The sequence below is a fragment of the Gymnogyps californianus genome, chromosome 3 (assembly GCF_018139145.2).
Source record: "Gymnogyps californianus isolate 813 chromosome 3, ASM1813914v2, whole genome shotgun sequence".
In the NCBI taxonomy this organism is placed as follows: domain Eukaryota; kingdom Metazoa; phylum Chordata; class Aves; order Accipitriformes; family Cathartidae; genus Gymnogyps; species Gymnogyps californianus.
The window spans coordinates 101341897-101354998 of NC_059473.1; the positions used below are offsets into that span (position 1 = coordinate 101341897).

The 13102-nt window shown below is 39.3% G+C and overlaps 1 protein-coding gene across 1 annotated transcript in view; it reads right to left on the reverse strand.

The window, feature by feature from the left end:
• TINAG (tubulointerstitial nephritis antigen) overlaps positions 1–13102 on the reverse strand; it is a 48674-nt gene that overhangs the window by 29167 nt on the left and 6405 nt on the right. Inside the window, exons 3-6 of the mRNA XM_050894793.1 lie at positions 13005–13094; positions 11255–11369; positions 4200–4323; positions 1820–1970 (exon numbers count right to left, since the gene is read on the reverse strand). Coding sequence (XP_050750750.1) covers positions 1820–1970; positions 4200–4323; positions 11255–11369; positions 13005–13094 — 480 coding nt within the window. The remainder of the gene's footprint in view (positions 1–1819; positions 1971–4199; positions 4324–11254; positions 11370–13004; positions 13095–13102) is intronic.

Sequence of the window (13102 nt, forward strand, 5' to 3'; positions counted from 1 at the left end):
TCAAAGTAAATCCAAAACCCAGTGCTGTACCAGCTATTAAGAAGAAAGTTAACTCTGTCCCAGCCGAAACCAGGACATTGGACTAGATAAGTTGCTTACAAGGTCAGTAACTGAACTGGACTGGCATGCTGAAAGGTCAACAGATCAAAGTGACTGGAGTCTGTTTACTATGGCATTCCTCAGGAGTCAACACAGTGGCAACACTGTTTTGCATCTCTATTAACAACCTGGACAGTGGGAAATAAGGCACCCTCAGTAAATTTGTAGAGGATGCCAAATTGGTGGGGAGTGGTTAGTATGCAGGGCTGCCATTCAGAGCAACGTTAACAGGCTAGAGAAATGAGCTGACAGAAACCTCATGAAGTTCAACAAAAGCAGAAGCCAAATCCTGCCTCTGAGCCAGAACTACCCATGCAGCAGTACTGGCAGAGCACTGTCTGTGTAGAAAGCAGTTTCATAGAGAAGGACCTGGGGTCCTGATGAGCAGAAGGTTGAACGTGGGTCAGCAGTGGGCCCTCTCAGCAAACGTGGACAATCAATACTGGGTTGTGTTAGCAAGAACATAGCCAAGACATTGTGAAAAGTGATTATTCCCCTCAAATTGTCACTTGTGAGGTTAAATCTGGAGTACTGTGTTCAGTTATGCGATCCCCAGTAAAGACACTGACAAACTGAGCAAGTCCAGTGGAAGGCACTTAGGGGGCTGAAGCATATAATACGCAAGGAGGGGCTGAGGCAGCTGTATTTGTTCAGCCCAGAGAAGAGAAGGCTAAAAGAAGATCTAATTACTGTCTTCAACTACAGGAGGAGAGGTCATAGAGGAGACAGAACAAGACTCTTCTTGGAAATGCACAGTGAAAAGCTGAAAGGTACCGGTCACACATTGTACCAAGGAAAATGCTGATTAGATAAAAGAAAAAAGTATTTGACCACAAGAGTGGTCAAACAGAGTGACCTGCTGCAGGTCAAAGATAGGTTGTGGAACCTCCATCCTTGGATATATTCAAAATATGACCGGGGACATAGCCTGAGCAGCCTGATCTAATTTCAGTTAGTCATGCTTTGAGCAGAACATTGGAATAGGTGACCTCCAAAAGTTCATTCCAACCTAAATCATTCTGTGATTCTATAAATTATTATGTGTCATTTTTAAAAGCTTCTAGCTGTTCATGTGGAGTTTGAGAGCTGCTAACTTTGTTTAATCCGACCTGAAGGAAGAAGGATCTAGGTATAGCCCTTGCTACAGTGTTGCATTCTGGCACAAGCTTGGAATGGGATGATTACAATTTGCTTTATAGAAAGACCATGTTTGATCCTTCTGAATATTCAAAATGTTGTCTCATGCAACTGGCTGCTTACTCAAGGTTGTTTAACATGAAGAGCCTGTATCCCAAGAGCCGTAGAAGTTCTGAGTACACTTACAGTATTGTCTTTGACATAAAAAATCCTTTCTTGTTTGGCTTGCTGTTAGAGAGGCTACCATTTTGCCCAGTTGTGTTACAGCTAGTGACAATATCTAGATGTAATGAGGCTTAAATGGGAGCTAGGTGGTTGCAGAGTTTTCCCACTCAGAGCCCTCATTCAAAATAGTCTTCACTTATTTCTTTGGGAATGCTTCATAGTTCCTGGGCTTCGTGAAGGTGATTTAAAGAAGGTGTAAATGAGAGAGAGTGATAGTCTTGATGAAGTAACACAGTTAATCTGACCTAGGACAGAGCTAAACGCATCTTTTTTGAAAGGTCAGAAATCATCATTGTAACACAAGCAACATTGTAACTTAAGCAACTGGTTCAAGTTAAAATAATTTAAACATATTTACCCATGTGTTTTCAGATATCTCCAAGCACCATCAATACTTCCACCATTACATCCATGTTGATTCCTGGTATCACAAGAGATCAAATTCTGAGCGGAAAGGTTGTCTGTGATCTGACCCTCAGAATGAATTGCTATTCTATCTGCCGCAACGCCTGTTTTGAAATAAATTTTCCGTTATCAAAACCAAATAATTACTCACAGCTTTGCACTGGTTGTTGTGAAAGAGGGACTGAAATACAACCTCAATATTTTCTGTCTGCGCAGATATCTTTACAAAACAATAGAGATATAATCTGTACAGACTTTCAAGAGAGAGGATTGTGAAACTGCAAAGCATCATGAGGAACTTTGCTGTAATATTATAAATCCATAGATTTATTGGTTATCATAAAGACCCACATATCTAAACATCACATTAGGCATTTACAGAATTTAGTCTGATAGTCTCTACCATGTTTGTAAATGCATATTCATCTCTGGTTGACTTCAGCAGAAGATGCAAATACTCCCCCACCTCTCTGCAGCTGAATCTCCAAATCTCTTTTCTTTCTTTTCTACCTTTCCTTCTTTTGTTTGAGAAAAAAGAAAAGCAAAAATGAACAGTTCTATGAAGAAGAAAATTCAAGACTGAAAGTGTGTATTGGTTTTACTGGAAAGACTATTTGGAAATGCTCATAGTAATGTGTAAATGTGGGATTCATTGGACCTCCTTCCCTCATCACACAAAATTCTTCTTCTGAGATAGACATCTTAGATGTCAGAACTCAATCAAAGAGTCATAATTCTAGGTACTAATGTATTTATGCACTGATTTAAAGGCAGACTAGGTTAACTAAGTTGTAGGTGAAATTAAGCCACTTCTCCTTTCTTTAACAAATGACAATGAATCAATTATTAAGCCCTAATCCCAGTCATTACCTGTGCTTAAATTTTATTTTTATTATTGTTAGCCCTTCATTTTTGAACCTGAAAATAATAAAAAAAAAATCCCTTGAAATCTAAAGCCCCATCAAAATCAACACTAACTTCAGTGAACTTTGGACAAGACTTCAAAAGAGTGAATCTGCTGATGGCAGCTGACAACGACTGTGTTTTGTGCTTTTGTGAGGTGTCACATGATAATGAATTTATTTTCATAGGTGTAAAAACTTTTTACTGAAGAGTTTTGGAATACTTATAGGAATTACTCATCATAAGAAAAAATGTTACAGCAGTGCTTGTCTATTCATTGAGCAACAATTAATCTTTCAAAGAAGGATTGAAAATTCAGATTGAAAATGTTAGGTACACCTGAACAACATGGGAAGGTATCTCATAATATTTAGCATTGAAAATAATTATGTGAATTAAAATCAAAAGATTCACTTATGAAAGGGAAAAATTAGACTGAATATCTGGAAAGTCTTTCCCTCAGTGAGCTCTGTTCATCTCTGCAGTAAGCTGTCAGGAGAGCTGTTAGAAGCTCTCTTGGTTTTCTCTTTTAAAACTACCCTGGACAAGGCATATTGGTAACAGAGTGTGTTCAGTCTGGCTTTGGCAGGGAGCTGGGATTAACTGACCTAAATGCTCCTTTCCTTCTCTTACTGCTGTGATTTAAAGAAGCAGTTGCAGAAACCTGCACCCGTGAGGACCCACTGGCTGGATCAAGTCATAAAGATTGATTGCATAATTTTTTTCTCTGCCTTTATATATCCCAATATGTACTGAGATTTATTGCAGCATAAGAAAAATGAACATAACTGATTGCTGTAGCTTCTTTGCAGAAAGAGACACAAACACTTGTGTCCATTTTTTGTAAAACCAGAGGTTGTAGCACATGAGGTTGAATTGCATTACTGACACGTCTTTGCTTACAGAATTTGAAAATAGTTTCTTCCACAAATATCTGAGCAGTTTCAGGGTTTTCTTCTCATAAAATTCTTGTAAAGATGATACTTCATTTACTTGAATACCAAGGGTTGGACAACACCAAATGCACAAACAGATAAATACATAAATATATATTAAAAAAATAAAGCCTACCTGTTTTAAGCTTTCAAGTCAACCATGTAGTTGTGCAAGCAAGGGATGCAGATTTTTTTAAAAGTTACTCTACCCATTACGATAAAGTGCATTAGTCAATTCATTTTCTACTTTCTGTCACCAAAAAATCTCCATATGGTACACAAACTTATGAAAAGCAAACAAAGCTCTACAGCTTGGATTGATTTTTTAAGACTTTGAGACAGCTTAGAGGGAAAGCTGTAGCAATTTTAAATGTTCCTATTTGCTGATAAAAGGTGAACAGCAAGATGAAATTAGTTCTTTACTAATCACTACAAATTTTCTTCACACGTCTAACATCAATGATATTCTTAAAAGGAGAAAAAAATTAGTATTACTTGCAGTTGAAAAAGCCCAGGATGCTCCACAGTTTCGTTGATCCAGAGGATCATGAATCCACTCAGGCCATTCATAAGTGGCTGCAAAAAATGCAGGAAATTTTTCTTCTGGAAGTGAGTCTCCCTAAAACAAAATGTAGGAGATCTGTATGTGCTTCAATTCCTAATTTTGTCTTAAATTTTACCCTAATTTTGTTTTAAAATTTCTTAATTTTTAAATTGAGGAAACCTAAAGCATTGGTACCTGTGGCTTCCCGAGCATCCCTGTAGTGGTTACCCTGTGGCTGGGTGCTCTGGACCCCTTGAGAGCAGGGGGGTTCTGGCTCTCCACTAGCTGAGCTGGAAAACTGAGCTCCACGACTGCCAACCTGAATAACCTGTCCAGTTTCTCTCTGATATTTGTCTCAAACAACAGTTCCCTATGAAACACATTAATTATGATCCAGCTGGCATTTTTGGAAAGAAAAGCCTTCTGCTACAAATAGCAGTGAAGTTAGGTACCTGTTACCCTATTCTCCTTGACACGTGGCTGTAGGTAGGAAATTTTAGCTACCATGGGGGAGCATCAGTGCAGTGTATCATTGATTTGTCTTTTACACAGAGGTTTGTCAATCTCCAGCACTTACTCTCATTTCAGAATGAAAATCAGTGATTTTCCTTCTGCTTTGCAGTCTGATGTTGAGTTGATGAGAATTCATGGTCTGCTCACTAAAGCCATTTGGACAGTCATTTTTGGCATCTTCATCTCTCAGCCTTAATTTATGTACTCCAAGCTTTGCACAAATATCCACATATGCAAGAACCATCTGGTACAACTGCTAATAATCTGCTCTGTGTTTGACATATCAAAACCATTGACCCTTTTTTTTTTACTGTTGAACTTTATGGAATGATTGCTTATGCTGTGCAGGGAAATAGGAATGGCCACTCAGAATTGCAATATTAGTCCAGTCTATCAGTTTGTCTCAAATAATTGTTAATAACATCTGTTCCAGAGGAAAATACAATATATAAAATGTGATAATCTGTTCCTAAACAAAACATTCCCTGATGCTTCTTTCTTATAAGCAGGCTCATACCCTGAAGCACAATGGCTTCTATCCTGTTCAGATTCCTTTATTTTACTTCGATTTACTTAGTCTTCTAATTCTGAGTGTCCTTGCTGCACAATTTTTCTAAATTGCTTATGTAACTTATAAGACTACATATCTTTTCCTAAGACAATTTAAACATTTGAGGCCATTCTTTCGAACTGTTTCAGGACTCTTTGGGGAACCGAACTTTACCACTTTGGCTGTATCCAGATCACTTTGTTGTGTACATTGGGAAACAGCAGTGCCTCCATCCAGCTTGTACACCTGGATTTCCCACAGAAAACCCATGGCTGAGAAGACGTGGGTAAGGAAAAAAAGAAGCTTGTACCTCAGGTCTGTATCTGACATTAGATTGGGATACAGCCCCAACAGACAGATTGATACAGTCTGTGCATATGCCCAGATCCAGTAACTCTCAAGTGCTTCTAGGTGCACTACGTTAGATGCAGGCTGAGAGTCCTAAATACCATTAAAGTATACTGCAAGCTGTTAAGTCACTTAAGTGCTTTTCATAGTTTTACCTCCATCCATAACAAGCCAGTAACATTTTAAATCTTGCTAAAATATTAATCTCAATATTTTGATTAATCACTTTCAAAAGTCTGCTTTTTCAAAAGCTTGTTAGATACATGGGACTTGCAACCTCAAATGCCACACAGAAAACAACAGCTAATTTAAAGAATATCTTGCTAAATTATCATTATGTTCATTATTAACGAACAAACACAAGCACAAGATTTACTTTGACGATGAATCATACAGGCGAAATCCCAGACAAATAGCATTTCTTTTACATGATAAGACTGCTCACTATCAACCAGTAAACAAGCAAAATTTGGCAAAGGTTGTTTAGCACGCTTATGTGAGCAATGACCGCTTACAATGCTACAAGTGAGGCAGTTGAGAAAAGCAAGATTCTAAATAGATCTTTGGTCTGAGAAAATGTGTTACTTTATGTATTCCTAAACTACTGCCAATGTATTTAATAGCCTCATATTGTAAATCCCAGAGCTAATCCCTCATTAACCCTCAGCCTTGTCATTTAGAAATGCAGGATTGACTTGTAGCCAGAAACATTAGCTTTTTGTCTGAGAAATTGCTACCCTGATATTGGGAAGCACTGCTGTTCTGTGACAAATAGTAAGTCTAGACAATTGTCTCTCAACGTATGCTCCATGGACCAGCGTCAGACAGCACAATGCAATCAGCAAAATGATGGGCAAACTATTTTTAAACCTTCATATGTATTCTCTGCAGTGAAGCTAGCAGTCTGGCCAAAGCAGGAAGGTAAGTGGATATGAAAGAACACTCGTACTTCAGCTATGACTTCTTCAGAAAAGCTAGGTGGCCCATCAGAGAAAAAAGGCTGAAGATTACTGAATTTGTGAATGTGGAAATAGTTTTTCTAAGGGAAAGCAATATTTTTTTTAATGTAGGAAAAAGGTTCGGGACATCACTTGCTTTGTGAAGACAAAATGAGCATGCATGACCTTCAGTTTGCAAGAGGGATATCTACAACTGCTGAGCTTTTTTACTACGAAAAGCCATATATCAGAGGAACAGCTGGTATACTTTGTATACCTTCACATTGTCTTTACGAGTTCTCTGATACTTAATCCAAAATGGTGCCTTATTACTAAACTATGTATTCCATTTTCTTGTAAGATGGCACTTTTAGGCGAGCTCCTTGTTGCCAGCAGGTGCAGACCCCACCACTGTAACGTACCTCTTGCCAGAATACGTACTGACAGAATACCACCAAACGTGTATCATAACGTGTTTTAAAGGTGTGGCGGTTATTTTTGTGCTACATAGAACTTCAAGAATGATTACACTGTCTCCTGCAGCGAGTAAACACTTTCAAAATTCCTTCTCAGTAACACACATGACACTATTGGGACCTTCAGCTTTGTCAGGAGTCACAACAGTTTTAGTGGTGTATTTAACTGTTGGTCTATGTTCAGATCTAGCCATACTCTGCAGCAGAGGGTCCTCAGTTCAGATTTAGTTCTTGTTCCATATCATTGTCTTTTAGGTGTTCTAATGTGCCATAATGTTAAACTACCCTTCCAGACAGAATCATCACCTTATTGAGCAGGTATAGTCTTTTATTAATAGCAGAGCTTTTAAAAGCTCTATGAGCAACTTTAAGAAGCTTGTGTTTTCCCTAAGATGAAATGTAGCTCTGTCACACTGTTTAATGTGAAGCTATATTTGTAGTTGGATATGTCAATCAAAGAAACAACTAAAAAGCCTCTACTCCACAACCAAACTTTTCAATGCTGCTGAGAACTAAGACTCTGCAGTAGATGTAAAGTGGTTAACACAGAAGGGCTTTACATTGTTTAATCTTTTTTTCCATGCAATGGAGTAAGGAGCCCCTTCTACGCAAAAATGCTTTTTTGAAGTACCCCCAAAAGACAGTAGAAAATAATCAGAACAGCAGGCCCTTAGGTACTAGAAACTGTCATTTATTCCCTAAATAGTAGACCAGTCGCATGCTGAAGAAAAGATTTTTATTTAAAGTTTAAAAAAAGTTGTATTTAATGAATAGGTAGCTATGGTTTTCTTTCTACGTTAGCAAAGCTGCCAGGTTTTAATCAGGTCAGCACAAGATAGAGCCAAAACCTCCTGAACACTAATTGTAGCATTTTTATCAACTAAATATAGACTTTGAGAAAATGACTTGCAGTTTTCTCACTTGCAAAATGGGAAAGGCAGTAATAATCCCAGAGAATACATGAATATTTAATTAGTGCCAGTTTATCCACAGTAAGTAACTAGTACCTTGGCCTGCAGGTGGATTAGTACTCAACAAAGTCACTTAAAGGTCAAGCCATTAAAGTTTGGAGAATGTCTCTGAAAAATATTAAAAAGTCATTATTTCTGAATTTCATCATTCATATCTTTTTACTCTCTTCTGAGCTGTCACCTGGTTACAGGTGAAGCTTAATGGAAACACTGTCATGAAAACTCACTTGTTTTTTATCTGAAACTTGTTAGTATACTTCACAAAATATCAGTGACAGAAAATTATTCCTGGAAGGCGAAGCAGCGGCAAGTGTCTCTGAAAATCTGGTAAGATACTTATGTTAAAAAGTGCCTGGAAGTTAACTCCATGGCTACTGTTGGTTTGCCGATTGGAAGAATCTGTCAATGTACCCCTGGTGAGCCCAATTCATGCTATGAAATTGCTGGATCGTACAGTGATGGTACATATGGAGCTGGCTATGTGTGAAGAAAACCATTTTTTTTGTATGTTTTTGTGAAGTATTAAAATGCGGCAGATATAGATAGGAAATTTCCCAAGGCAGAACAAGGACACTAAAGAGATGATATTCTTCTAGAAAACTATAGAAGGAGACAGAATCAGGGAGATTGGGAGCTTTGCAGGAAGCTTCAGAGAATAATATTTTTACATCAAGACTAGCTAAGACAGAAATCACGGGGGTAAGAGCAAGAAAGTTCTAATAATTCTGAAGAGAAGCCATGTAGGTAGGAGACAGGGTCATGTACAATTCAGAGCAATTTTCTGCAAGCTCAAAGAATTCTCCAGAAGCTGAGAAAGTCATACAGAGATTATTATTTTATATTTTTAGCTTTTGTAAGTAGAGAGAAAGATTTCTTAGAATCCTGTGCAAAGCTTGTGCTTCCAGCAACACATAGGACTTCCTGAGGGCTAAATGCGTGAGTGTGCAAAGCTGGATTTCTGGAGAATGTATTGAAGCTCCTCGGGTGTCTGGCAGGGCCAAAGGTAGTGGGGTTGTGGCTCACAGATTTTGAAAAAAGATAACAGATAGAGAAAATATGCCTGAGAAAAATATCAGTGGAACAAAGGCCGTAAGTAGTGTAGCAGTCAAAGAAGCTACAGGAAGTTTAATAACAATGATTCAGTAGGCTGGACATAATGCAGGACCACTGAGTGACCAGCTACCCCAAACTGAACGGAAAAGAGGAAATATCATAAAGAACTTCTTGTGACCTTCCCTGTCTTGTTTTCCTAGGTGGGATTTGTCTCACCTCGCTAGATATCTAGTAATATAGATGTCGAAAGCTCTGTGCTAGGTACATGATATCCACTTTTTGCTTCTGCTATATAAGCATCACACCTCAAGGAAAAAGCCAACAACAACAACAACAAATCAGCCCCGCTGAATGCAGTTCACTGGTAATTTGTGGCAGATACCTACTAAATATTGCACTAAACTCTTTTATGTCATGGTCTTGTTTTGACTTGCCATCTTCAACTGAAGTGGATCCTTCTTTGGCTGCGAAGAGTAGTCTAGCATATCATACGAGGCAAAACTCCAAAGCTTAATTTCTGTCAGCTTCTTGCTCTGATAACCCTCCATAGTGTAATTTTGAGCAAGCTGGCCAATCTGGGCCACAATCCAATGCCTCGCCACATTGGTGCAGGGAGCTGATTTTGTGTGGGACAAAGAACCAGTCTGCATCAAGCAAAAGGGTTAGGATTGTTAAAATTGTTGCAGAGGCACGTGGCCCTCCCCCTCTTTCCGAAATTCCCTGTCAAGTCGTAGCTCTGCACTGCTGTCCCCACAAGGTCTTCAGTGATGTGGAAACCCTTCTGCCATGCACATATACAACAAGCATCAATGATTGACTTCAGATAGATAATCAAATGGCATCACTTGCCTGAACTATATTGAAGCCAAAGATAAAAACCTGTTATATTTAATGTCACTTGCAAACCTTGGATCTATCTACTTATTCTTGCAATTTTTCTAATTTCACTGTGGTGAGGGAGGTAGTTTTTTCAGTCTATGATTTCCATAATTTTGGGTCTTCTAAGAAAGAAGCTAAGTAACTGATCCAAAGCATTGGAAAATCTACTCTGGATTCAATAACTATGCATTTCTTCTTTAATTGCTTAACCTACCTACATAACTTAAAGTATATTTGCTTTGCTGCAGAACTAATTTGAGCATAAATATATGACAGGAAATTTAATTTAGCTGCCATGAAAATGGCCATGGCCAAGAGGTTTAGAAAGTTGGTAGTAGAGAATCATCTCATTTTCCCATGCTTCCCATCATTTTTCTTTCCATTTGGCCAAAACCCCAGTCTCCTACTGCATCTTTACATTGCTTTATCCTATGGGCTTTCAGAGCTTCTTTCAAAGACCGTTGTTTAGTCTCAGCTGTTAGCCTTAATGAACTATGCCCAGATTTATTTTTTTTATGGTGACAGCTCTGTGTGCAATGATTAGCTGTCCTGGGCTTGGCTAGGGTAGGGTTAATTTTCACAAGAAGCTGGGAGGGGGCATGGCCGGAATGGCTGACCCGAACTAGCCAAGGGGATATTCGATACCATACTGACAACATGCTCAGTATATAACTGGGGGAGCTGGCCTGGGGGAGTGCTATCGCGGCTCGGGAACGGGCCGAGTGTAGTGTTCCGGGTGGTGAGCAATTGCATTGTGCAACACTCACTTTACATACTCTTTTGTTTGTATTATTGTTATTATTATTCCTTCTCTCCTTGTGTTGTCCTATTAAACTGTTCTTATCTCAACCCGTGAGGTTTTACCTTTTTCTTTCAACTCTCCTCCCCATCCCACTGTGATGTGAACGAGTGAGGGGGGAGTGAGCGAGCGGCCGTGTGGTGCTTAGTTGCCGGCTGGGCCTAAACCACGACATTAGCAAATGGAGAGGATAGTATGGAACCATCCTAAAGAAGCAAAGATTTCAAACACTAGCGATCTACAATGATAATATTGGTGCACAGCTTCTCAATGGTTAGCATTTCCTTTTGCTCCTCCTTGTTTGATTTCCATCAACAGGACCACACACTCTGTGGCTTGGAGAACTGTTCTGGGAGCTTCATATTCAAAATGGAAGCATTTAGTGTTAAATCCCTGAATCATAATCTTATAATTGTCTACATATATTTTTCCATGTGATAAAGTTATTAAAAAATTTAACAATTGTACATGACACTTACTGGATCTTCTCTCATATTCAGCAAGGAATGAGATGGAGGGAAGGTGCCCAGGCGCTTTTTGAAACCTTCTTCCACTGTCATTCCCCAGAACTGACTGTAGTTGTCAGCTTTCCATCTTCCTCACAGACAGAAAACAAACAAACAAAACCCAGATTAGAGATACCACTCACATTAATACCTGGCTCCTTTGTAAGAGGACTGCTAACAATAACATTGAGAAATAAATCTTTCAAAGTACATTTCAAAACACTGTATTCGATATGCATGAGAAAACATTTAGTATGGGCTCTTCCACTGCAAATGAGTGTAGGACGGAGCAACACAGCAGTATATGAAAAGTGGTGATTTGAGGTCAGCATCATGTCAGCCTGCAGGAGATGAGCATGCAATGCTTCAGAGAAGTACTGGAAAACAAGATGCTCAGTCATAACAATTACTGTTGTCTTGAAGTTATGCTCAAATTATGCTTCAGACCAGACGCCCACAGAGAACTAAGAGCTTCATGTAGTGAGTTACATTGCATTCGAGCTCTGGTGCACCAGCTGTCAGACACTGTTGAATCCAGCAGAAAGCCCAGCTGACAACTGCTGCCTGAGTTTTACACCGATAGCCAGGTTGAAAGAAAGGGCTTCCCATGGCTCTTTAATTATTCCCTCCCTAGTCTCAGGTAGACTAGACTCAGATTGTAGCGTTAACCCTCCAAACTGTATCCACAACAGAAAAAAAATACCTTGCAGCCATACACATTTGGAAAACACTGAAATTTATTATTACTGGAAAAGAGCTGAGCCACAGGGGAGCGCATTCTCTTTACCCATTTCTTTCCTGCTTGTGTATGAGGAACAAGGAGGTGGGATTCATGCTGCCGAAATGAGAAGTCTCACTGCTTTTGGTCTGCCTGTAGCCAGTGAAGAGTGCAAGCACCTGCAGAAGTTAAGTCATATCTCAGGTGGGCTTAACCACCCTGTGACAAACCTTACCGCTCACCACTGACAAGAGAGAGGTGAAGGGCTCCAGGTGCCTAACTCATCAATCCTAACTTGTCTATCCTAACTCAGTTGGTCTGAATGTCTCCCATGAAGTGCAAAATGTTTCAGCACTGAGTCACAGCTTGAAATCTGGGCAGGCTTCATCATTGGTGAATCTAGCACCTCAGCTCCTAAGGAGGCAAACCCTGTATCTCTGTCTGTAAACGGCCAGCAGGCTCCCAAGGCACAGCTCCGTTACTGGGGTATCCCTAATCCTTCTGCTCTACCTGGGGGGAACAAGAACTGGTAGCAAGAAAAACACCGAGCCCCACAAATTCCTCATATCTTGATCCCCATTTGGCCCATCCTCTCCTCTTCCAGCTCTACCTAGAGTCCTGTTATGTGGAACAATGCTCTCGAGGGAGGAGAAAAAATGACTTTAAATATCTACCCCAAGTAATAAATAAAGTGAAGAATAAGGGAAGATGATCTAAATAGTGTTTTGTGGGAAAAAAAATTGTACTAAATTTGGAGAATATTTTAGATAGATGTTTACAATGTCAACTCTTAGCAGCATGAGACTTTCAGTATCTTTCCATTTAAAACTCTATAATCTGCCAGAGATTTAGGAAAGTTTCACAGATGTACATTTACTGTCAAATTGCTGTAATGTAATTGGAGAAGAAAGGGGTGGGGAGGACCGCGTAACTTGCAATTTGCACATACATACAATGAGCAATACAATGGTTTACAACAAAGCCTTAAAATAAAAGTATTCTCACCCATAATCTCCAGAATTGATGTGCTGAATTAAGTCTTGGCGAACAAGGCATACTTCTTTTGAACACTTCCAGAGGCTCTGGAAACATTTGCTGAAAGG